The sequence below is a fragment of the Ooceraea biroi genome, chromosome 6, assembly GCF_003672135.1.
Source record: "Ooceraea biroi isolate clonal line C1 chromosome 6, Obir_v5.4, whole genome shotgun sequence".
Lineage (NCBI taxonomy): Eukaryota > Metazoa > Arthropoda > Insecta > Hymenoptera > Formicidae > Ooceraea > Ooceraea biroi.
The window spans coordinates 4,424,387-4,450,921 of record NC_039511.1 but is presented as its reverse complement, the minus strand read 5'-3'; the positions used below and the strand labels follow the sequence as shown (position 1 = coordinate 4,450,921).

General features: G+C 46.4%; 2 protein-coding genes across 4 annotated transcripts in view; one reads left to right on the top strand and one right to left on the bottom strand.

Annotated features, from left to right (window-relative positions):
* Positions 1 to 26,535, top strand: part of LOC105281653 (phytanoyl-CoA dioxygenase, peroxisomal) — a 37,880-nt gene that overhangs the window by 5,950 nt on the left and 5,395 nt on the right. The window lies entirely within an intron of this gene.
* Positions 342 to 26,349, bottom strand: LOC105281643. 2 transcript variants are annotated; one of them, XM_011343018.3, is made up of 10 exons: positions 25,950 to 26,347; positions 9,291 to 9,541; positions 7,593 to 7,789; positions 4,860 to 4,997; positions 4,021 to 4,327; positions 3,248 to 3,496; positions 2,886 to 3,117; positions 2,376 to 2,615; positions 1,837 to 2,117; positions 342 to 1,627 (listed from the first exon to the last, which is right to left on the bottom strand). In XM_011343018.3, exons 2-10 carry the CDS (start codon positions 9,390 to 9,392, stop codon positions 1,358 to 1,360), a joined length of 2,016 nt encoding a protein of 671 aa, XP_011341320.1. In that variant the 5' UTR covers positions 9,393 to 9,541; positions 25,950 to 26,347; the 3' UTR covers positions 342 to 1,357. The 2 variants fall into 2 exon arrangements, with proteins under 2 accessions (XP_011341320.1, XP_011341328.1); XM_011343026.3 differs by lacking the exon at positions 2,376 to 2,615 and having other exon boundaries at positions 25,950 to 26,349.

The following is a 26,535-nucleotide window of genomic DNA, read 5'->3' as shown; positions in this document are numbered from 1 at the left end:
ATTCACGTCACACTAAGCAGTCGACCATGTGCATATTTTATGCATGTCGTTTTAAGTCTTAATTACAGTCGCTGTCAAATATAATATAAATACATTATTACTTAAATATTAATTAATTAAATATATGCGAGATCGGAATGACTAGTTCGCGGGTATGAATCGCAAAGGAAACGCGCGAATACGGACCGACTCTTGCACGCTCCTAACAATCGCTCATCGAAAACGGAAAACGTTCTTGCCGCACCGTAATTAAATTATAATACAACGGCGAATGCTCAAAGAACGTCGAGATATTTGTTCACATCAATTTGCACGCGTATGTACGCCCTAGCGCGATTTTCTTTTTTTTTGCGTCAATTCCAACGGCTACTTACGCTACCGGCTACAGTTGTCGCTTACTGTTACCTAAAATACTAATATTATAATTATCGCGCGGCAATCGTAATCAGTCATAAATGAGCCATGGAATTTCACGTCGATGAATGCGATCTCAACTACCGAGCGGAACTTGACCTTTACAAAAGACAGAATTGTGAGATTCACGTTTCCTTTCGTGAAATAGCCGATGAACTTAACGTCTGAACATTCCTTGGAACTTTCACCTTTGATTCAACGTCGTTGCCACTTCTCGTCAAAAGAAACTTTCTCGGGTGTCCGTTCTTACGCTGCTCCGCGAGTTTGTACGACTCGTTTCAACAAATTAAAGATAAATTGGACCGGAACTCTTTCGCGGATCGGTTCACGCGAATTCGTCGCTGACGCAAACTTTCGTCGATGATGATTGAGCACGATCGACAATTAATTCTCCCTCCTATCCGTCGAAGCGAGAGCCAGCAGACTTTCCGAGATCAGTTTGCGCCGACGATTAAACGATTCTTCGTTCTTTGTTTGTTGTAAAGAATGATACCACGTTCACGTTGCGTTTACGTGTAACACATGTTGTGCAGAGTGAAAGTACAAAAATATAATTTTTCAGGATATGTCGATATATTAACGTCGAGCGTAAAGAGCCGAATCCACGTTTCCATTCGAACTTTTTACACCGTTTTACCGTTATTCGAACATAAGAAACGACTGTGATCGTCCCTCGTATGACAAGTTACTTTCCAGGTACCTCCTCTTTCCCTCTCGCGCGGACAGAGTTATCAAAATAATGGCGTTTGCAATTGACCGGTCGATTTCTCGTCTTTTGCGAGCTCGCGAAATAAGCGATTGGATGCTCGCCGGATATTTTAAAACCTCGAAACCTCTCGGAGCGCCGTGTATATCGGTGTCGCTTAAATATACGCGGCGGGATCTCATTTTCTCCAGGACGTGAACGAATCAGCCAGAAGAAAATACGTTTAGGGGGGTAGGTTTAAGAGGAGGGAGTCAGAAGAGGCCTGAGTTGCGCGGCTTCCTCATGGTCCTCTGCAATCTCGGACTCGTGGCCGCCGCCCTTCGATTTTCGCCGCGGAAGCCTCGCCTGCGGCTCCTCCTTCGACCTCTCGAGACTGTCGTCCTCGTCGTTCCTCTCGGTCATCGCCTTGGTCTCTATCTCCTCGACGCTGCTCCAACTGCTCTCGCTTTCGCTTAATTCTCTCTTCTTCATGCTACCGTTCACCTTGTCCTTCTGCCCGCTATTTTCCTGCAATCCGTGCATTATTAATTATTTTAATTCGAGACAATCATTAGAGCAAGCTACATACTAGAGATTCTTGGTTCATTGTTCCCATCGGAATCTCTCATTATCATTGTAAAAATTGTTAAGAAGTTACAACTACTTGCGACGGGTGTCGCATTTCTATTACCAACAATTGCCACTGTTTAACGAGCAAGTTTAAAATCGCTACTTACTATGGTAAGAGACTTAAGCAGCGTGGTGGTCGTTGTCGTGGCGGTAGTTGTGTCCGTGGTATCGCTACTTTCGCTGTTGTTGCTCGGCCTGACCGCAGTCGATAGCGCGCCTTCTTCTAAATTCTTGCCGTGCGCGTATCGCCGTGACGAGGAACCGTCCGCCGAGTTACTCTTCGCGTTACCCTTGGCGTACTTGGGGGTTACACCAGTGGTCCACACGCTCGCATCGCTGCTCCCCGTGCTGCTCTCGCTTCCGGTGCTGCAGTGCCGCCATCGGCGTTCTAAGCACGCACGAGAAACGAGCGTTTGCTTAAGTAAGATCGAGTCCATCCCCTTTACTTCAACGATACTTGCGAGTTTGAAACTTGTACAAAAACTTCAGCTTTTCAGAAGAAGATAATATTATGCATTGCTGGAATTTTTTTCAGGAAAACCACGTAAATTAACGGCGCAAAAGTTTTGCAAGACTCGCATCCCGAAATTGCGACTGTGATTGAGGTAAAGATAACGTTATAAATGTTAGTGGGTGTTAAACGTACTTTCACACGGCGGAGGGTTAGTATTGGTATTGAAGGTCTTCCTGAGAAGCGGGCTGTCCCCATCCTGGCTCTCCTCGCTGTACGCGCGCGTTATGAGGATCCTCGGGCTTCTCCTCGGGGTCTCGCACATAGCTATGGAGCATCCCGCGCCCAAATCCGCCCCGATAAAGTCACTCCGATAATGAGGGCCCATCAGACTGACGGCGCTCGCACTCGCCCTCACCAATTTGCTCGGCTCACCTTAGCGCGCCATGATGAAAGGGTGTTATGATGCTCATATCAGTGTCGAAACGTTTATCCATCAAGATCGATCAAGAGGTCTTAGAAAAATGCGTTTCATTTCACTAGAGCTCCTTACGGAAACACTCGCGTTAGAACACGAGACTAGTTAGACTACCGCTAGTTAGACAATCGGTTCTCGATTGCGGTGGTTGTTTGAGTACAATGTGCGGAAGTGCGGATAGTATCCAGCAACAAGTGCCAGCATGCAAATCGCCCAACTTTGCGTACCTGATTCGGTGGTCGGCACTCGGAGAGTGTTGCACGAGGCGGCGGGTTGCAATCTGCCGCGCTGGAATCCGAGATTATTGCTTTCGAAACTACTCCCGGCTCTGCACGAGCCGAGGGCCAGCAACGCCTCGCTGAGCCTCCGCTGTAAGGGCGGGAAAGGGAAGAAGGAAACGTTCCCGCTGCCGGAAGGCCGTCTCGAGCCCGCAACGCTTGGCGTTCTCGCCTGTATCTCCTGAAACGCGGATGTCACTATATGCAAACGATGAGGACAATGAAACATAATAATCGCGAGTCTCGACCATCGTGTTTCGCGTTGCGCGAATGTTACTTTAGAACGTCGCATTCTCATGCATCGAAATTACCTGTTGCAGCTCCGACTTGGTCGCCTTTTTCCGCCAGTAGTTCTGCACGGATCGTCGCAGGGTCTGTGATTTCAAACCGTAGAGGAGGCCGTTGATGGGTGGCGAGAACGCGAGGAGGAGAGACGCCACAGAGGCGACTCTGGGATGTGCGTGAAGACGGTGCTGATTACCAGCGCTGCAGGCCTCCCAGAGGATGAGTCCGCAGTATGGAAAGTAGAGCACGTAGAGAGAACCGACCAGCTGCATCACCTGGAGAGAGTTATCGTTCACGTGAACCGATAAAACTTATCGGCAAAATCCTTCGATTGCAGTATGACACTATTTATCCGCATGAACGACAAACGGACGAATGTCCGATCTGTCAATATGTTCCGTGAAGAATAATTAATTATATATGGAAGATCCAGGCGAATCGGTTTTAAAATAGGAGGTACCAAGTAACCACGAGGCAAGCTACAAGCGAGGAAGTTTCAATATGTACTTTCCCAGATCGGGGCGATGCCCACCGGCCTGGTGTCGTCTATCGATTTGACTTGCTAACTTCGGAGTGGGAAAGTCAATTACAGAATGAGGCTTTAACTACCGGGCTTTTAATTAGTCTGATTAACTTAAATCGGTCGATCCGACAAGCTAAATCCGTCGGGTATTTTTGTCAGACGACAATCGATCTCGGATTGTTCGAGAAATCTCGTCAGTTCAAAGACATCGAATCTGTTACCACATGATTCATCGCTATTCTTGGAATATCGGCAAAGCGTCGAAGAAATACGAACCGTGCTAGCGGCACTGCGAAAACGTGGCGGTCCACCGGCGGAAGGTGCGGTGACGGTTGGCACGAAGAATGGGTTTCGCTGATGAGTTATGGTCACCTGGGCGCTCAGGGTGACTTCGTAGATCGCACTGGCAATACGATGCCGATGGTATCGTGCGATGCCTAGCACGCGTAAATTGCAGACCGTCACGAGGACGGCCGGCAGTCCAAGACCCAGGATGGCGTAGACGGCGCCGTAGAGCGCCGCGGCGGATCCCCAGGTGTCGTTCCCGAAATCCGGGGCGCAGCAACCCAACCCTGGACTGTACCTGATCGATATCGAAATTTCTAGTTGAAATTTAAATCTGGAGTTACATTGAATTCTGAAAAGGATATCGGAAAAGAGTTGATTTACATCTACACTTGCAGCGACTCTTATCAAGACGCGTATTGAGATAAGGCAAAGTCGAAAGGCAAAAACGGGATCGAATGAAAACTCTGGAAACTGAAGAAGAATTCATTAAAAAGCGTCGCGGAATTTATTTACAGCGTCGCGATTAATTTTAATTAACTCTGCGCCGGCGAAATCTGGAACAGGAATCCTCGGCGCAGCGCTGTTCCGGGAACAACTGGTGCGGAAATTGTCTCGCGGGCCTTTGTACCACGCGAAACAACTTACGCGAAACGGGAGAGAGAGAGAGAGCACAGAGTAAATCGAATCTCATTCATTATGCGGGGAAATGCAGCAATCGCGGAGCAATACCGCCCAAGCAACGCCGCGGAATGTAATGATGCGGTTCCACCGGTGTTTATGGTGGCGGTGGCAGTGACGGTTAATGGCGTAACACATAACGTACGAACCTGTAAGGCGGTACTAGACCAGAGAAGGGCGGCAGACACAGGAGTAGTGCACCCGTCCAAGAAGCAGCCAATCCAACGGCGACCCGACGCGGCGAGACCAAAGCGGCGTAATGCAGAGGTGCAGCAATTGCGTAATACCTGCATACAACAATTGCGTAGTGTGTGTATTCACGTGTGTATATGATGGCAATCTAAGAGACAGAATTAGATGCAGTAGATACCATGTGAGATTCCGATTACACGCCCGTTCGAGCGTCTAATCGATTTCAGATCGCCCTCTCATTATTATACAGGGTGTCCCATTTTATATTTGTCAGTAAAATATTTCGATACGACGTCGTTTCAGAGAAAAATGTTTCAGACAAAAGTTATATGGCTTCGAGGGGGCAAGATGATGATATTCTCAATTTAATTGTAGATGGCGCCACTTTCGAGATTTCATCATGGCGGCCATTTTTTTAAATGGAAGTCGATTTTTCTCTCTAAGTGAAAGTTGTAGCTGATAATGAGACGAATACAACGGTTTTTTGTTTTTTGAAATTGGACCATTTTTCAGTGAGTTACAGCGTTCCAAAGTATACTGTTTTATAATTTAAGTATACACATAAACCAAATCTTGTATCGAAAAATTTATAGTAAATCAAGCAACCCAATTGTGAGAGGCAAGGGGACTCACATTAAACAAGCACCCCAATTGTAAGAGGCAAGGGGACTCACATTAATAAAGCACCCCGAAGGGAACAGAAACCTACTACGTCCACGCCGTTGTTCCTGGATAGCGCTAAAAGTAGGATAGTTGATAAAACGGTACACTTTGGGTAATGCAAATGCCGGCAGTATTGTAACTTGTAGTTCTCATAACTCAAATAATATTTAACGAAAAAATACTTTATTATAGTGTTTTGAAAAGCTCTCGAGGTAAGCTACAAGACTGTATAATGAGAAATAAAGAGATCCATTAAAAAAAAGTTAACCTTCACATAAACCTTGACAGGTGCACCCAAGGTCAAATCAGTGGCAGCATCTTATGTCCCCCTTGGAGTCATAAAACTTTTGTAAGAAACATTTTTCGATACAAGATTTGGTTTATGTGTATACTTAAATTATAAAACAGTATACTTTGGAACGCTGTAACTCACTGAAAAATGGTCCAATTTCAAAAAACAAAAAACCGTTGTATTCGTCTCATTATCAGCTACAACTTTCACTTAGAGAGAAAAATCGACTTCCATTTAAAAAAATGGCCGCCATGATGAAATCTCGAAAGTGGCGCCATCTACAATTAAATTGAGAATATCATCATCTTGCCCCCTCGAAGCCATATAACTTTTGTCTGAAACATTTTTCTCTGAAACGACGTCGTATCGAAATATTTTACTGACAAATATAAAATGGGACACCCTGTATATCAAACGTTACATCGGATAAAAATTGTATTTTGAACAATAAACCGACTTTCTCGAGGCAGATCGGCGGGAATGCAATATTACAATAAGGCAGGGGACAGAAGCCGGAAAGGTGAACTGAGTGGTGTGTGAGGGGTTTAAATCTGTTAAGCTGCTGAATAAAATATTAGTTGTGGTCGATCGAGCTGCTGTCCGACTGGGTAGTGCGATACGGAGGAAGAGAGTTGGCTGTTCTTCCGTGTTTCCTTAAAGAACCTTAAAGCGGAGAACGACGCGGAAATGCGGGCATTCGTCATCGGAATTTCGTAAGAGCGCGCGTGAAATGCGACGAAACGAAGCGCGAAATCTTAACGGAGCTTGGGGGAGGGGGATCGCTCCCGAAATAATTTACTCGGGTATTTACATAGCGTATGAGAGCTGAATTGATCCAGCTGGCGCAATCTAACTTCATGGTAGATCCCCAAAATGCATTCCGTTTGTCAACGCGAGCCCGCGGCGGGACAAGCAACAAGTATATGAAATGGGACGACAATATAAGCGATTCTGGGTTACGCGGATTCCATCGAGCGGGCGTCTCGTATTATTTGACAGACACGGCGATATTATTTGCACTTGTGCAATCATTATTGACATCGGGAATCTCATTGTGCCTCGGATCGGTAGTCGAGGCTGCCTCGTTCGCCTGCCATGTACCAAAATTGAACTCGATTTTTATCGAAAGAGTTTTCTCCGTAAGAGGAATCGCTCTCGGGCTTCTGAATTCACTCAGCGACACACTGACGTTCCTGCCTCCATCGATGTGAAATTTCGCTTGACGTCGTTTCGATGCACCGTAGATAGAAGCGCGCAGGTGTATGGATGCGCGCGCGCACGCACGTAATATAAAAGTATTTTTCGGATGATTTATTAATAGACAATGCGCGACAAGGCTAGGGGGCGGAGGGCGATTTTATCAAGCTGCTTCCCGCGGGAATAATCTGATGGAAAATGCGTGAGATGTGCGGGACGCTTTGCGTGCCTCGCGATTCGAGAGATACTCGAGAATCATGTAAAGCACGTGCTTTGAACGTAAAACGCGGTTTCACATGTGATTGACGCGGGAACAATGATTAACAATCGACGCGTATATCCCTTTTACAAGGCGCAACGCCGATTGCCATTGAGATATCAGTTGCGCTGTTCGCTTGTACGAGTTTAACACGAGTTTAACGGGAAACTGATCTTCGCTCGAGCAGAAGCGTCCGATTTGCGGCGCTGAATTGCATCGCCTTCGCATACCTTCGGCCACCGAAGCAACCGAGTATCAGAAAGAGGCAAAGAGATTTACCTGTCGCAGTTTAATCCGGTGACGGTCCAGAGGGCGACCGGATGTAAGAGCGCCAGCAGGAATCCGTGAAGAACGCACCAAGTGCCGGCGACCGGCCACGAGCTCGTGGTGAAGATCAGCAGTATCAGGCACACCGCCGCTTCCACGGCGCCCAAATGGATCAGCAACAAAGTGTTCGCCGTCTGCTGTTGCTGCGTCTGCGGGCATTGCGATGCGATTCGTCGATTCGCCAGCTCGAGCGTATCAAGCGTTATCGGGTTTCCGCTCGGCGACGGTATTTAATACCCGACTGGGTTTCACGATTTTTAAATTTACAATGATTTTTGCGCGACGGCATTTTCACGATTTCGCGCTACGCCGCACGCAAGCTGCGCACCGTTGGCTTCAGCGTTCGAGAACGCCGGATCATCCGGCGAGTTTCCCATGAGCACGATAAAACTGTTCGATAAAACTGTATAGGAGACATCGGAGGCACGGCAAGTCAAGAAGACGACCAGTAAATTCGCGATTCGTAACAAGAGAGACGGTGGTTCGTATCCTTTTAACGCGGCCGAGGATAAATAAGCCTCGTCAAACGTGCCATGCGTGTACTCATCTCGAAGAGTTTATTTCTTTATACCTTGCGCTCTCTTCGCCGTGATTGCAACTCGGATACGCTTTTAGCGTGTCTTTTAATATCACCGAACTCTGATCGAAATGCCAGGAAATCTCATGTTAAGGGGGGAGCCTGCTTTAGAACGCTGAAAATAAGGTATATTTTACGAATTGTTTTTGGAGAAACTATACAGCGGATCATTATAAAACTTTGATGCATTTATTAGTACATGTTTAAAGATAAAAAAATTATTTTTTGATTTGAATATATCGCTTGTAAAGGTCGTCCTGGAGAAATCTTAGTGCAGCCGCGTCGCCGGCATTGCAAATTGGTGAGCATTCTCCTGCCTCCAAATTTCGTCTAAACTGAAAAATTGAAATATGTTCTCGTTATTTATGAATTCCCATCGTCGATGAACCAAAGAGAGAAGAAAAAAGTTGAAAAGTGCCAAAATGGTGGAGCTTAGAACACAAAAGTACGATTTTTAGATAAAGTTTTTGAACTTTTTCATGCAAAAATAATTATTTAACTTAATGTTTTTATGAATATTAAAGGTTCATCGACGATGGGAATTCATAAATAACAAGAAAATATTTCAATTTTTCAGTTTGGATGAAATTTGGAGGCAGGAGAATGCTCACCAATTTACAATGCCGGCTGCACTAAGATGCCTCCAGGACGACCTCTACAGGCGATATATTCAAATAAAAAAATAATTTTTTTATCTTTAAACATGTACTATAAATGCATCAAAGTTTTATAATGATCCGCTGTATAGTTTCTCCAAAAAAATTCATAAAATTATACCTTATTTTCAACGGTCTAAAGCAGGCTCCCCCCTTAATTCACGCTTGGAAGAGCGGGTCGCACGCGATCGACTCACTCGGATTTATCGTTTCCGACCGACGAGCGATTGTAACAATCACTAAAATCGCACGGGCGTTTTTCTTTTTTTCAAGTACGAGCTACGAAATATCGCGCTTTGAAAGCTACCTTAATTCAGAGTGCGCGCCACTGTGAAACGCACGATTCGATCGGGAAAAAATTGAGAGACGTCACAGAGAAATGTCACACGAATGTTGCATATATCTGTTACTGTTCACCTGTTTACCAAGGCCTAGCACAACGAGGAGAACGCAGCCATTCAAGAAGAGACCCACAGTTGAAGAGAGGATGAGAGGCACGCCGAAGGCCCAAGGGCCCATTCCTCCTCTTCCTCCCACGTGCTTTGCTTTCTTGCTTTCGGATATCTTCTCTTGAGAGATTAAAGCTCCCGTTCAAGTGAATCTACCGCCCTTCCTGGGCCGCTGGATCCCTATCTGTGATTTTATAATGCCGGTTGTTCCTGAAGGCCCTGAAACAAAAACATATGCATTTTTAATGAGGACAATCCTTCCAATGATAAGTAATTTATGTAAATTATCTTCAAACACTATGTCTGTTTACTATGAAACTGTTATTGTCAATTGGTCATTATCTCTTGGCTGTATTTTACTCTACAGTTTTATTCAGAGGGTGACTTGCATATTATGTGAGGCGATACCAAACGCGAACCTCACATTTTTCACCGTTTACAGCAAACACGTATGGTGTAAACGACATTATCTTCAACGGTACGCCTCAGGTAGACCTCGCCTGTCACTAACAACTAACATTGTAATATCACGTAGACATCGACATATGACACGAGCTAGATCAGATCATCAAGGATACCATAGACATGTGAAAGGTCACACATCACATCAGGTTGGATTCAAGCAAACTGTATCTGCGACATGCAGTTACGATGATGATGATGTGATCTTTCGTTGCAGGAGAATCGTACGTGTCGCGCACAGCGAAGCTGCTTTTCTTGAGCAACGTGGAAAATATTTTCGCAGATAGCGTCGTGCAAGAAGCGGGAAACGTCAGCTGGGATAATCTATTCTCCACTCCCGCAACGTGCGCTCTTCTCGTTTGAGCAAACGAGGGGTGAACTCTCATCTGGTCGCAGCGCCTGGCTCTCAGTGCGAATGCTAGAAAACGTATGTCTTCCGCAACATTATTGTTTTGCGGATTCAGAAGCAACTACCGGGTGGTTATAATTCGATTACGATGCTGCTGCGGCAGTTCCATTATCGACCATTAGCGTATCTGCCAGCAGCCAGCTACATCGATACGACTACCGCGAGATGCGGTTGCTGCAATTGCCAGTCAGACGTAGAGAAAAGGCGACCTCGTTTGACGTTGTTGAATTTTACAGCGTCGACTATTAATAGTTAGTAGCCTGAAACTTAAAGTGTGCCTCAGACTACGACGCACCGTCATACACATTGACGAAATTATCCAGGCTAAACGCGAATCAAATTTTAGGGTCGCATAAACATTACCGTAACATTAACAACGACTGTACGGTGCAAGTTTCGTGGCAGTATTGCACGAGCGTACACCATTGAAATTCACAATTGGCATTGGCGATCTACAACTTTTCCAACTGGTTAATAATCCGATTTGTTTCGGGATTGATGTTGTAATTCATCGATTATTATTGCATAACCAACCGCCGCGGAACGCCGCTTTAATTCCATTAAAACCTTAAATTCCGATAAAATCTCATCTTTGTGTAAACCGCTGTCTTTTCGATTACAATCGGTATCGATCTCGCGAATATGGCAAACAGAAAATTTTATTCAGAATTCCTCCGCGCGTTTCCAATACGTGATCGTGCACGTTACGTAGCTACTTACAGGAATTTATAGGATTATTTTCTGTCCCGGTCCGTTGTGTACACACTGATGCATTAAGATCGGCCAATATAAGTCACGTAGTCCTTGCAGCTAATATGTAGTAAATCCGATATAAGCCAGAGCGAGCGTTTCAATGAGTCACGAAAGCGATAGGAGATAATCTTATTGAAAAAAGTGACGATGAAGAGAAGCATTTTTCCCATCTCAGACAGCTTTTTAATAGATTGTGCCGAGTCAAGAGATGAGGTTACAGGATTTTTATCTTTGAAAAGTTCTGCATCGACTTCCTAATAAAGTACTAAGCTGAGATTATCAATTTTATATCTTCATAGAAAGATCCACGTTCTTAATCGCGCGATTCTCCACGCGATTCTCCTTTTTCTGCTGCGCTAGCAATTCCAGTTTGCATAATGTTCTTAACGTCAAAGTGTCATTTAAAAACGACTCTCGAGGCTATTGTGCCCGCTTCGTGTTCGAAAATGGTCTTTTCTCTCTGTCATCTTATATAAAAACTGTATCCTGTCGCAAAATATGTCGCAATCTGTTAAATACGCACGTTAAATCCTCATTTTTGACGTAACGTTATTATTCTTAATTTACATCAATATGAGAATTCGGCAAAAAGGAGATCCGAAATCTTCGAGGAAAATAAGCACGTCTCACATAGTGAATCCTCAAATTCCACATGTTGTTCTTGCGGCTCAATTTGACGGTCAATTTGACGCGGATGATCCGGAAATTTTTCCCCCCTTATGATTAATGGACAAGGAGTGCGCGTGGGCGCGCGGGGCAATCGAGCGAGGTGGAATAATAAATCTCGAACGCGTAATCGCGTGTTATTTAGCGGTCGTTCTAGTTCCTTGCAATTTTATTACTGACGCGAGAGCGCGGTCTCCTTCTTCGTTTCGGGTTACATAAAACGAATCCATCATGTTTCTGCTTATGCGGTTTATACGTACAAACGACATGTTATGCAAAGCGGAATATTCGAAATAACGAATAATGCTGATGGTAACCGGCCGTCTTCAGAAACGATGGACTTCTCGAGGCTAATCGCGAGGAAAATAGGTGGAAACAATGTTTTAAAGACGTTGGTGAATAAAATTAAAAATCATGTCTCTCTCTTCTTTTTCCGCCATCGACGCAAACTTGCCGAAGGACGATCGATGCCGACTCCCTATTCCACCTTTTGCTCCCTTTCGCTCGATTCCCGGTGAAACCACCTGTACCGAGTTATCACGCGAGCCGCAGGTACACGTGCATCGACATTACTGTCCGACCTTCCTCTCATTCCTTTTTTCGTGTCCCACTGACCGCGAATTTTGTACGAGGATCCCATAATTCATGCGCACGCGAGGCTCGCTCCTGCCATGGACTCGTCGTGTCGCCATTAATTCTGACCTGTCATTTCGTGATAAATCAACCCGCCGTTCCGTCTTGTTGTAGTTATGCAACGGGGGATGATAGCGACATTTTTATATTCATTTGCATCAGCGCGGCGATTGCCGAGAAATTTTAAACGCCAGAGCTGATCCTCCGTGCGCTGCTCCCTCGTGCACGGCGACGTAAAATTTTCTGAAGCTACTTCAATTACTTTCATGCCACCGAATAAATTCGCCGACGGATGAAGCATCGGCTGCGGGCATCGGTGGCTTCAGCTTTTTAACTTGTTGCGCGAACGCACGGTAACAACGCGCGAACGAGACCCGAGACCAGTCTCGGGAGACTATTTCTCGCGAGAATCCACATCGCCGAACCTTTGGAGGAGTATCACTTATCTGGATACTTGTTGCACGAAACACTTCGCACGTCTCGTCCACACAGCCAGAGTCCTCGAAGGATTCCACGGGTAATCGATAACCGAGAGTATTCGCGCGTCCGGGATTCCGAATTTATTATGCGATGCGGCTCCGATAAAATACGAACAGAATCCTCTAACTCTTCAATCCTTCATAAAGGCGAGCAATGTCCTGCCTTCCAATCTAATAACGCGAAGCGCACACATGACGCACCTCTCATTCATCGGAACCGCATTAACAGTTACGTATCAAATTAGCAGTTACGCTGTATAATAATGTAATCACAGCCGCGTACAGGGTTGACGGACGCATCCTCCGGTAACGAGCAGACGCGTGCAGACGTGCGAAGTACCGAGTGCGTGTCCCATTTCATCTGACATTTCCATATAGTTGAACGTGCACCACTATGACGACCTCCGCGATGGAAAATGGTAAACCGCCGCGGGAGCACGGCACATGGCGCACGAGTAGTTTGGGGTGCAGTGATAGTTACATCCCGGAAACAGCATCCACCCGACCTCCCATCGAGAGGGGAAGTTTCTGTCGGACAAGAGTTTCGGTGGCGAATCGATAGGACACCGCGAAAACTGATTTATTACGACAGAGTGGGGTCCTATCGCGAGATTCTGTTAAAAAAGTTTACACTCAATTACCTGCAAATATACAGTGGCAAGGTTCTCCTTATCAAGACACTTTAGCTTTGTCTTTCTGTTTTCTGGCGACCCGGTTGATTTATTTAACATCAAGGTAACGTTTACTGGATTCATTGTATATGATTTATGTATATCGTCGCGAATGTCATTTTATCAGCGCCACCATCGAAGGTGAGTTCTATTAATACCGAAAAAACGAGAGTCAACGAGAAGGAGATTAACGCCGTAGTGAACAATTTTGTTTATTCGAAATCGCGCGATCTCTTTTTGCAGGAATATATCGCATGCAACATTACGTCGGGCGTTATCAATTACTGTCACTCAATTGACCCATCATGGGACGTATTCATGATGGCAAGAATGACGAAAACGAATGCCGCCTGCGTCTGCTTCGTAAGCTCGTTACATCGAATATAATTCCAGCAAATCGACGGTAGCACGTGTCTCTCTTTAAGTTGGAAAATAGAATCGACGTAGTGTGTAATGAGTACCGAGAACATTTTTCCATTTCGAATAAACACGAAAAACGAAGGCGCGCGCACTCGCTCATATGGCTTTCCGCCATATGAGCAGAATTTTCGGTGGACGCAGGGCATAATTAACTGCTTTGTAAACTTCGCATCAGTCCTGCTGATTCAGCAAGACTCGAACAATAAACGGGGAGCTATATAGTATGTCTCGCATCACAATAGATTCCTGTCAGACTTATTAGAGGAGGGACGCGTTTAACCACATGGATGATTTGTCATACAGCGTTCTGACTTTCGCTTTACCGTCGATTATTCGGCAAAGAGAGAGGGAACCTATAAACGTAGAATGTGTTTTTTATGGAAAGCGTTCCGCTACGCGTACGTGCCGCGTATTTATTGCTCTGACAGAAACGTTAATTGAGTTTGAATCCAGATTATTGCGCTTGTTCGTTCGTACGTTTGTACGGTGCGGATAAAAGCACGTGACACACACACACATGTCTCTTTCGAAAATGAAATTGCGTCCACACGTGTTCAGGGGCAACTATTGCTCCATATTTAATTTTGACCAGAGTGGCTGTATCTTTCTGCGTTCACTGCGGGGATGTTGCTAGCACATCGTGCAATTTGCCCTATATTGGTGAGACTTGAAGGAAGAAGCGTTGACCCCTTTTTGCTCATATAACCGCAACTTATATCACGCGTACAAAGTTTTTCATCGTCGCCAGTTAAAGAGCAAGGTTGTTCAATATTTTGCGATACGCGTAATGCAGATGATTAATAACCGCTCGATAATTAATTCTTAATAACGAAAGTGCAAACGAATGTTATGTCTCGCATAGAACGACGTCTAAGTCGCAGTAGCGGAAAATAAATCCCGATCCGAGCCGAAGATTACGAAGTCCGAGAGCGGCAGCAATAGAGGAAATAGAAGACGATGTTTCCCTCCGTGACTGCCGGCATTATCCTACTGCAAATAGGCGTTCACCGTTTGTCAATCGATCTGCTATATATCCACGCCTCCTTGTACCTCTTTTCTCTCCGCAAGAAGTATTCTTCTTTTCGACCTTCGTGGCGAACTATTACTTCACTGAAGTGGAACACTTCGTGGCGTATCTCGTGCGCGTCCCTCGCGTCGCTCGCCATGGTGTCTACGAGGGGCAGGAAAGGATGGGAAAATCGAAAAACTAGGCATTCCCCGATAGGCTCTCGAGTGGGTAAACGTGGGCAAACAATGATTTGCGAGCGAAATGTGCGCGGACGGAATACACACGACGTAGTATTTTTCTTTTTCATCATGGAAAAGCCATTTTGCTCATTCATATTTGAACATCTAAATAGAAACCTCAATGCAATATTCTCTCTGTCGGATATTCCAAAATAATCCGGGAAATTTACGGAAGAGATCACGCCCTCGTTCGAACCGTGCGATGATTATTTCAGCGGAGCGGGTACCTTACGCCCGGTTTTATCGTCCCTGAGGTAATGGATCAGGAAGTTGTCGGAGCAAGGATGTAGTGGAAGTACATGAGAACCCTGAAATGCTCCGTAGACACCCCTTTTGTGGCTGCTAGTACGGAGCATCACGTATCAAGCTTCCGACTGGAGGTTGTCACGAGAGAAGAATGTGTAAAAAAATAGAGTGCAACGATAAGCCGATCTACTCGGGTCTAGTCTCGTCCTTTCATGTCTCGCGGGATAAATTAGAGGATATGATCGCACAGCCATCTCCGGTTTCGGCGTATATCTCGGCCGCGAGGGGTAGAGAAAGTGACGTTGTATAGTATATCGCGCGTCAGTTAGCGCGCGAGCCAGCTTCGTTAATGGATTTTAATTAATATCGTTTGCCGAGCAGCTACGAGCGGCGGTCCCTCTCTCTTACGCCTAATTACGACCAGCTCCATTGGCCCCGCTAGCCCTCACGGATATTCTCGTAAATAATAAAACGCGTCCTTGGACACTGGAAGCCCGATCACGAGGAACCTTCAAAAGCGCGCGGAACAGGTCGATCGTATATTATCTTTTATGTAAAAGTTACATGTATTGGAAGAAATCGCAAAAGAGCCGAACCGACGCGACCAAAAAGGGCCAAAGGGGCCAAAAAGGGATCCCTCCGCGTTCGTTCAAAGGAATCCGAAGACCTAAAATTTTAGCGAAATTGAAGGAATTCCTACGACAGCGGAACCCCACGCCGTGCTCCCTATGAGATCGCGATCTTAACTCTCGTGATAACTGGCGGAACACCCTCGGTCGAATGCTCGAAATAACCCCGCAAAAGTTTTCGGATCTCGGGCGACAAGTGGTGCATTCGTCCTTGAAAAACGGTCGCTTTTCGCGACCTTGGAAGAGTCCCGATCGGAGAAGGTTTCAGGCGATCGATCGGCCCTTCAGGATAATTGAACGATAAGCGGCATCGCCGAGGGGTACAAAAAATACGAGGGTGATACCGCAGGGAGTTAGTCGAGGGTGAGAGAACAAGCGCCTAATTTGCATGGAACAGCCGGCTGGAATTCGACGCCGCGTATTTTTGCGCGGGGTGAAAGATCGGGCGAACTGGAAAAGCTCGAAATAGAAATCTCCCGGGATGCTCGCCGAATGGCGATGGAGGGCGGCTCGTAGTTTACGATGGAACAAGTAGTTGCCGAAATCACCTTAGTACCTGGCTGAATGGACAGAAGACTGTAGGGTGGGTTCTGGTAAAAATAGATGCCCTTGAGGACGAGGAGGGTTGCAGGGATCGCTGAACATTGGTCTTCTGTCTGCGACGGGCTCGTCTTATCAGCGCACGTCAAGTTCGCATACGCGCTTCCTGAAAATGTATGAGTGTGCACACGAGTGTATATTAATAGATAACGTCGACAACGCGTAACATCCGATTTGCTCGAACAGATGACGAGGATGCCAATTTATAGAGGGATGCCATAGAGCGTCCCGATTCTCGAAACAGCTATTTGATCGCTTCGTCACGGCGAGGGATACTTCAAAATTATGCAGATCCCGTCTCGGAGTTTGATAAGAGGTAAGGAGATTACAACCGGCTAAAACTCAGCGAACCGAGACCGCTATTCACGCTCAACATTACCTCGCATTATGAGGTCTTACATGTCCAATTGCGCATAATGGCTCATTAAACTTACGTCCGAGCCAGATTAAAATTTTGAACGGGATCCGCACCAACTTGAGCTGCGCTGCGAGTTTTAGAAACTCTTTAAAAATGCTGTGGAGATTGTCGTTTTAGCGTTATCAGCTTGTCGATATGATCATAGCAGGGAATAAGTAGCTTAACGATTTTTTCTATAGCTTTGCTCTAGGCTTTGCTTGTCCGTTCCTGCCGGTATGTTGACTTACAAAAGGCAATAAACGATTCTATTGTAGGTCACAGATTTATCGAAACATGTTCCGTAATAGTCCTCGATTTTAATTATGCAAAAATTATTGCGTTCTCTCGAATCTGCGGCACTCGATGTATCGATGTTATCGCCTCGTTACGAGGACTTTGTGGTGTCGTAATTTTTGCGCTCTCGAAGGGACATTCGAAGTCCTCGTTTCAGTAACAAACCGGAGGCATCGATGCAGAGTGTCGTAAATTCAAAAGTCGGGGTGAGCTGAACTCGTCTCACGGACGAGTTTAGAGCTCCGTTAAAAACGATCCTACGACCGGGGAAATTCCCGATATCAGATCCAGATTTCTAGATCGCGGCTAGGATAACACATCTCGTCGCCGCTATAAGTTGCTCCTTCGACACCCCTCTTGTATCGTTCGCGGATGCATCGTCTCCGTTCGCACGGTGGATACGTCGGCGTTACTTTTAAGTGCGTTCGTCGCTTCGTGGGATAGTTCGCAAACTGCAGAACGCCATTCTTTATCGTCCTGTTTTGCAAACTCGCATTGACTAGTTGTTTTCAGCGTGGGCGCCATCCTCCTCGTCGCGTCGATGATTTAAGCACTTCGAAGGGATGCCAGCGCGTTTTGTCGTTCTCCGTGATCTTATCAATTCCGTTTAAATCGTGGGATCGAGCAGCTTGAGGCCCAGTCGATTGCGATGTGAATTTCGATGACACTTGGCGAAAGTGATTGGTCCTGATAAGAAACTCATTTCTCGATGTCGATGTCGTAGAGCCGTGCGTGGTATCCGCACAGTCGTGTTGAGCCTAGAAACAGCAGGATATCGAAACCTGTGCGAAACTACCGGTAATCGATTCTCATTACCCTGATTTCCCCGAACGCATTAACATGCCTTAATTGGCAGCTGTACGTTCGCCGATTTTGCGTTTCACGTGCGATCAAGCAGACGTCAGTTCACTTTACGAGCGCCCGAGGTTGCCTCGCGCGCTGATTAATCGCTCGTCTTCGTATTGTCCGCGGCGAATGACTGAGGGGGTGTTTTCATCCCCCTGCGCAATTCAACGAGACGACGCAATGAACGAAGAATTACATCTTTTTCATGGCACGGTGTTCGTTAGTTCGCAGCCTGTTATGTACGTGTAATCCACGCGCGAGCGAGCGTTAATTATTATCGCCGTGTATAAGTGTTAATTATCAACACGCCGGACGTGTTGCGCGACGTAATTTATCGTCGACCTGCGTTACACTTTGGCGCGTTACACTAGGCGACTGTCGTCTTACAATCAGCCGTGCTCATCGATGCACTCGTCTTGTTCGGCGACGATAATGAGAAAATCGAACGGGGATCCAAGGGAAATGAAGGTAACTCCAGCGACAAATTATGCGGCCACCCTACACCCGGTTTCTCTCTATCCTGCTCTCTCTCTTTCTCTCACTACCCTCTTCCCCTCCGCTCTCCTCCCTCCGTGTTCTCTTTATCGGTCGGATCGATCTGAAAATGACGAATCGACCGGCCCTTAACGAGGCTGCGACAGGGATGGAGACGGCTGTAAGCAGTTTTCTTCAAGGGTAGCTAGCCCCGTTCGTGTGTCTGTTTTAACAAGTTCGACGTGCATCGAAACTCTCGCAGCTTCGTACCGGGCGCGAATAAAGGCCCGCGGTTTTATCACGTACACGTGGGTTTATCGGGGGCACGAGGTTACGGGATTCCCTGTCAAACACACGTGGAATTACGGCGGCACCCGTGGTGTCTGATGCGCATCTCGCAGATTGCTACGAAATTACATGATTAATGCAGAACGTTCCACGCTCATCTCGCGCTTAGACGCCACACACGTATACGGCTTAGAGCACGCATACATATTTATGCGCGACGAAAGGGAAGCAACGTTTGCCGCGATACGTCGTCGAGAGTAATCGAAGCTGAAAGAGAGAGAAAAAGATAAGAAAGAGGGACGATCGTCAAGAAATTTCGTTGGCAAGCTCGAGGGGAAAAAATGAGCAGTGGAGGCGATGGAGGAAAAAATTGAAAAGAACGAATTATTGTCCTGAGAGACCGCACAAGGGGACCCGTCAGATTCAGGTTTTTATTGCGTCACAACACCGTCTGGTTTCTGCGGTATTACGCAACGACGTCTGACAGAGAGTATTTTTGGCCGACAACGTGGACGTGAATCTCATCATGTAACGACGAGCGGAGAACAATGCAAACGACACGAATGAAATACAGAAGAACACCCAAAGACAAACGCAGAAGGTGTTTCGCGAGTCATTCAACATCATCAACAAGCCCAGATTTCGTAAGATTAGTGGCGCACCACAAAAGCACTTCACTTCCGCGCTGCGCACAATTTTGCATTTATGCAAAACGTTCTCTCTCGCAGCTGGCCGCGTCGAAGCTCGCCCGAAAGACGAAGATGAAGAGTAGGGCGAAGAGAATATCGAGTCTAGAATTCACGCAACGTTGCCCTCGTGAAGGGACGTTTTCTATGATCGCTGCATCCACGCGATTGCCTATCTGCTATGCTTCTCATTATTATCGTTATAGCAAGGGAATATTTCTTGAATAAGCGCCAGATCGCACTGAATCACGCGCTTTGAGCCGACTTTTCATGTATTGAGCAACCACGTGTACCTATCCGTGATAATGTGGCTTTGCGACTCCCTGCATGGGAAATAAAAGTCTCGCGAATAATAAAAGATTCGCCACGGTGTCAAACACGAGCACACTCATTTTTTTATACTCGCGTTGCCACGAGTATTGTCCGATCGATATATGTATATTTCGTTCCACGGTAAACGCGGTATTCGTGCTTGCCACGTAACGGCCGGAGGAATATCGCGGTTACAAAGTAGACACTGGTCGCGTAATGCTCTGTATATCCATTTCCGTCTCTGCTTCACATTCGATAGGGCGAGGGCATACGCATTTACACAGGTGCCACCGAATCTGCATGTCCTGGTTGTTCGAGGGATTACAATGGCCTCTCCGGAAGTCCACATCTCACCTTTCGTCCATCGGAATAATAGTGCGCGCCCCAAAGCATTAAATTAACGCTTAACTTCTGAACACGTGCGTTTATGTGACTTTTTAATGAGTTTTACAATGTGCAGACAAATACAAGACAAAAGAGAATAAAACACACTCTTATGGACGTCGGATACCGATAATCAAATGGATTAGTGGAGGATTAGAAAAGGCAGCGTCTTAATGCGGTTTAGAATACCTCAATTTTAAGTCAGATAAAACAAAACAATTATTTGACTTCAACTCTCCCTGCCTCTGGCAGCAGGCAGCGCTTTTGTATGGATTTTACTGATGGTAATTCAACTGGACAATCCGCTACAAAAGTATATCGAAACGGACCTGCGAAACTTATGGTCGCGCTGCATTTTTCCTCACAGAGGCGCCTTGAAATGCCAAGTTGAAATCCGAAATCCCGCTGCACGCTGGCTGGTCAGAAAACGTTTCTCGTATCGATCTTCGTCGAAAAGCTACCTCGAAAAGCAAAGCGAATGCATTTATGCAAAACGATGTATGAATTCCCCAGTTCCATTTAAGCCCCGAATTTTGGTGAACGGGCACGTTCCCCTCTTCCTCTTGTCTCCTCAATTTGTCTCCTTAAACGACGATGAGCTTCGGTTTGCACGAACCTAACCACCGGTATTGATCCGAATACCGAATTAAAACTGAACGGGACAACTGACATATCGATTCCGCGGCGTGTCCTAGTTTCATCAAGTCAGCCGTAAAGGATACACCGCCTTCACTAGGTCCTTTCGCCTTCATCTCGATTGTCTTGAGTGGTCGCACAATGGACACCTCGCTGGTTTCCGGTTGAGCGGAGAACGAAGGAGAATCCCATGCAAGGAACGATCCCAAGCGAGAACGATCGAAGGGCTCCGCTAAAGCGACTCCGGAAAGCGTTCTCCGCGTGCACCAACCACAATGACCTTGGCACGCTTCCGCCAAGGTGCATCGACGTATCGTCACGACTCCTTCGTGCCACGCATCGACTTGATAATACAGCAAAGATTTTCTCGGGAGGGAGATTTCCTCACGATCTCGTTAAACGCGATTACCTTCGGTAAAGAAACGTTCGATATTTCTTCGAGATGAATGCAAAAATAATTATTCGAATCATTAATTAAATTATATAATTATTCAAATTCAAACTTGCTATATATGTATTAAGCTTTAATTATTCATTCGATAAAGAAATGTTCGATATATCTTCGAGATGAATGCAAAACTAATTATTCGAATCATTAATTAAATTATATAATTATTCAAATTCAAACTTGCTATATATCTATTAAGCTTTAATTATTCATTCGATAAAGAAACGTTCGATATATCTTCGAGATGAATGCAACAATAATTACTCAAATCATTAATTAAATTGTATAATTATTCAAATTCAATTGCTATGTATATATTAATGTTAAGTAGCTTTAATTATACATTCTTAATCTGATTGGCACGAGATACGTCGTGCCAGTGATTAGCGCATAAAAACTGCATGATTAATTCTCGAGCAAAAGCTGTTAAGCGTTTTCTCGTAGATCCGCCGTAATGAGTTTCGCCCCGAGACGGAGGTCGCAGCTGAAAGCTCGTTACGGCGTGCGCGGACATCTCGGATAGATCCTTGCGGTTTGGATCGCGAAATGAAATTTCGCGTGGGTAAATCTGACGTTGCGGCTTGGAACCCCGAGAATCCGAGACCGCGACGTGAGTCAGTGCGCGAGTTATTTGTCGAACCGCTCGCGAGTGTTTGTGGAACGAGCTACTCTCGCATGTGCTCCGCCGACGAAACTTCTGCTTCGAAAACGCCGGTCATCCGGGAAAAATATACGGGGGACCTTGGTCGGCGTAGGAGAGGTCGGACGGTACCTTGACACGCAATCGTTCCCTACCTCCGTTAATATTTCACTAGCCCCGGAGTACACTATGTCGCGAGCGAGTCCTCGTTTTCTTATTAATATTTTGTAATTGTAATAAATGAAATTGTTCCCCGCGACTTGGGCATGAAAGAGAGGGAAATGTCACGGCGTCCATTTGGCTTTATTAATATTAGATTTATCTCCCCCCGTGTCTGCCAGCAACCGCGGTCTTGTTACGGCAATTACAGCCGTTTAGTAACTCGGGGAGAGATCCGAGGTACATCTGCAACTCTTCTTTAATATACTTGCGATTTGATGGAGCCGCAAGCAAAACAAATCTAAAAGTGTTACATTCAGCGTTGGTATCGGCTGTTCGTGGATAGCGCCGCGAAGATTCGAGGGGTATGGGGGAGAGATTGAAGGAACCCAGAGGAACGAGACGGATATGGAGAGATGCGTATGCGTGCGCTCGCAAAACGCACACATTTAAATTATCTAATCTTGAGGAAATTACGCGCGATGTCTCATAATCGCGGGACATAAACGCCGCGTGTAAAGCGTTTAAACGCACTGAGCGACATAAAATGTTATTCGTAGTATTTTTATTCCGCCGGCGATTCCGCGACGATCAAAGGAAGAATTTACTTTAGCTAAGATACTCCAAGCGTAAATGCGTAACGATGAAAGTCAATGCGACAAAGAGCCGCGCTAACCGCTCTTGCTAGCGACGAGATTCCGTAGATATGAAGACTGAGAGCACTGCGTTTTCATGAGGAAGGAAGGAAGGAAAAATATACCGCGCATTCCTGCAGAAGAAAGACTTTTATTTTGCTTTGCGGAGCGTGGGACGAGGAATAATCGGCGCTCAAAGCGCAATTAGACGTAATCCAAGAGCGAAGGGATATGCTTTTAATATGTTGCAGCAATAAATGGATTTTGCTCAAATAATGATGACGACGACGAGCGCTGTTTGCCGACGAGCTTGTTTGAAACGTGAAATACGTTTTGAAAAACGTGATACGGTGCGAGCCGGGGATCGTAACGGGATCTCAATTTTGCATACAAATCGAGCTTTTCCGTATCCGCTCTGGGAGTTCCCGCAGAACTGGCCACGCTCACCCGTTAACGGTTCCGCGCGCGATGAAGCGCGCATTAGAACGAGCATTTCGCGGCCTGAGGGGGGGGGGTAGCAAAGACGAGTTGCAAGGGAGGAAACATCCCTACGATTAAAAGAAATGGCAAACTTTGTGAGCATCGGCGCGACGGCGCGTCTAGTCGGGTATCGTTCCTTTATCAAGTGAAGGTGCCCGAGTGTCTGGCCAAGTAGTTCGTGCTGTATCTCGGCCAAGTGAAACCCTCTGCTTCTCGCCCGCAAATCCACCCCCATCCACCCGACTGTACTGCGTTGGACCCCTTATAACGCGGGGAACCACCCGCGCGAGCTCGCGGCTCAAGAGCTTGCGGCGCCGCTTTCCAAACTAATTAAACCCTTACCCGTTTAAAGTCGCGCGATTACGCGCGGATCAACTCCAGCGACTGATATAAATGATACGAGATCAGCGGAAATTTGTTCGTAACGAGTTCGGGGTGGAGCGCGCGCGTTCTTTCGCGCGGACCAAGTCGCGAAATTCAATTACTCGGCGACGTGCGATAATATTTCACGCGTGATCGCGCACACGGTTCACCATGATATTCCGTAACTGGAGCTTAATTGCAATCGCGATCGTGACTCCAGCTGCGCGTAATGCTCTCCGTAATGATTGTTCTTAATTGTAGGTGTTTTAGTGACCATTCTAGTGGGATTTTCCGAAACGCGACTCTGAGGTCATCATTCATTGCTATGGAAGATGTTTCTCGCGTTACCCGCGAATATATACCGTTTCCTTCCTATCGGACGCAAATGTTATCAGTGGTTTGCCCAACGTTGCTAATTAGCTATGAGAATTTAATGAATCCAAATCCCGGCGCAGTTTATTCCAATTACTATTCAGTCACGAATAAGTGAAAACGGAAAACGCATCCCAATGTGCGTTTCGCGCATCATATTCCACGTTATTTCAATACGTCAAAGCGAAACTAATAAACTAGCCGAGGTAATTAATAAAACGTAAAGAAGATAGAAGGAAAAAATATAAAAATAATTGGAAATCAATGAAAAGGAACGGAAATGCTGAAAGTCGTAAAAGGATTTTCTGATACGGGTCTCTATTTTTTTATCATTTATGTTTCGCGTTCCTCTTCGAGTGTATATTAATCCTACGTAGTTGCGTTATGCGCTATCTTGATAAAAAAAATCGCAAAGAGAAACACAGGGACATTCGAGCGAATCGGACCGAATATTCGCGGATTCATCGCGAGTGAACTAACTGGAGTTGCCCGAGCGAATCACTCATTTACATTGCGGGAGAGATTTACATCGGCGAGTGAACGGGAAATGTGTTTTCGAAGTTAATGAAAAACGCGCATAATGTTGAGCGCTTGATACCTCGGTAAGCTGCATAATATGTAACAGCATGCATTTGGTATGCAAACCGTAAACATTTCGCGATCACCGTGAGATCATGCGATTACTCCGGCAAATTTAAAACGCTTATACAAATCGCACAATTAGCCGTCACGCCGCGTTTAATTATCAATCCCATTGCGTGTCGGCCTCGGATCTGCTGGCAAAAAGGTTGCTAATACGAGACGCAATGTGTCTCACACGTCTCACGCACGTCCGATCCGACGTTTATACCTGATTCGTGACGTTCCCCGGCAATGCTGGATGAGCGGTCACGCGATTCACGGGATCCGGATATTTTCTGCATTCGCATGCAGAAAAATTCACGCTCGGCTCGGCATTTCGCGGAGGGCATTTCCGCCGTGGAAATGCCATCCGGAAGAGGCAGCGCGGAGAGAAAGAGTAAAAGGGAGAGACAGAAAGGGAGGCCGAGAGACCAAGTGTCTTTACATCCCCCTCCGTGAAAGGTCGATTTTCTGACTCGCTCGCTGGAAGGTTATAGACCTTGCCGCTTCATTATTAACGCGATGTATATCGATTTTGTCTGCCTGCCTCCGTAAACTCGTTTCTATTCTCGCAGCCGCGGATACGCGGCGAGACGGGAAAGCCTGAGCGGTTCTCGCGCGTCCCTCTCGGAACTTCCGGCGAACGGCGAATCGAGAATTAATCGGCCGGCCGCGCCGAGAACGGAGCGGAGCACCGGATGCCGAGGGGGCTTTTATTTCCGCGAGAGGAGATTTTCCTCGCGTTCGCGTTCGATGAATGAAATCTTTATTGAGTCGGGGTAATGGGGTGCGCGCGCGAGCGGAATGCGACACGTTTCGACGGGCCGAGCCGCCGAGAGTCTGTTAAGTCGGATAATAATTTTCGCTGGCGAACAGGTGCGGAGCCGATCGAGTGGCCTTTCGAACTTTGCTATTGTGGGAGAAGTTATTATCCACGATAATCCGACGTATCTTAATGTGTTATGACGTCTCGGGCTTTCGCTAAAAATACGTCTCCACGGCGAGCGCGGATTATTAGTGTTAGTACAGCATAGTATGCCTCGCGCCTCTGCCGTGCCACTAAATTAGATTTTTGCCGCTGGACTATCGGGCTAATGGACGTGGATCAGTAGCTGCAGATAGCTCTTCTTTATTCGAGGCTGAAGTAGTGAAGTAGTGAACCAAAGGAATATGGGTTCAATACGGTGTTCTCGTTTTTCGGGATCTTTAAAACTCTTTTGGGATAAGATTCTTGTATCGTCATAGTGTTAATTACAAGCACACACATTGGTATTGTTGGCGTCATTCATTATAGTTTCTCTTCTCGCGGAAACTTATATAAGGATACAGTGATGAACCATACTTACGGACGGTGAATTAAAAAAATTCGGGCTTACCGAATGACGTGTCCATCCCGAGCCCATCTTGGAGGCGAAATTAAAAGTCACTGATTTTCATCGCCATTCCTCCCGCGCCGATGAGTGATCCAGAGGGATCCAGAAGAGAGAAAGAAGATGCAGAATCCTCACTCCAAACTTAGCAATGTAGACCTGCCGGGTAAAATTACGTGTGCGCTCGAAAATTATGTATAAAAATGACTCGCTCGCGCTGCACTCGTTACAACTCGTGCTACTCGTGGTGGTGGTGGAACCCGGTCGGGGTGTTATTGTTCGGCTTTCGCGAACTCTCGAATCCGCGCGCGCGAATGAACGACGACGAGCGAGGGTCGTCGCCGTTTGGCCGGGAGAAGACCGACCACCCCGATGTATATCCTTCTCTTTGATACCACGTGCTGGAGTTAACGGGTGAGAGAGCGAGAGAGGGAAAACGCGGGCGCGAGCGACCACGTCGGCGCGTCGCGACGCCTTCGTCGACGCGCGCAATCGACGTTTCCGGGGTGCCAGGCAAAAATCGGCTGTTGAATCGGCCGGTCTCTTGTGATGATCCATTGATCATTGGCATCGGTACTTCAAGATAGAAGCG

Excerpts from the sequence above, each read along its gene's own strand:
- LOC105281643 (XM_011343018.3), bottom strand. The coding sequence starts at position 9,392 with ATGGGCCCTTGGGCCTTCGGCGTGCCTCTCATCCTCTCTTCAACTGTG. Across the intron at positions 3,118-3,247 it reads CCAAGTCGGAGCTGCAACAG|GAGATACAGGCGAGAACGCC; the intron begins GTAATTTCGATG and ends TCCGCGTTTCAG. Across the intron at positions 2,118-2,375 it reads TAACCCTCCGCCGTGTGAAA|AACGCCGATGGCGGCACTGC; the intron begins GTACGTTTAACA and ends GTGCGTGCTTAG.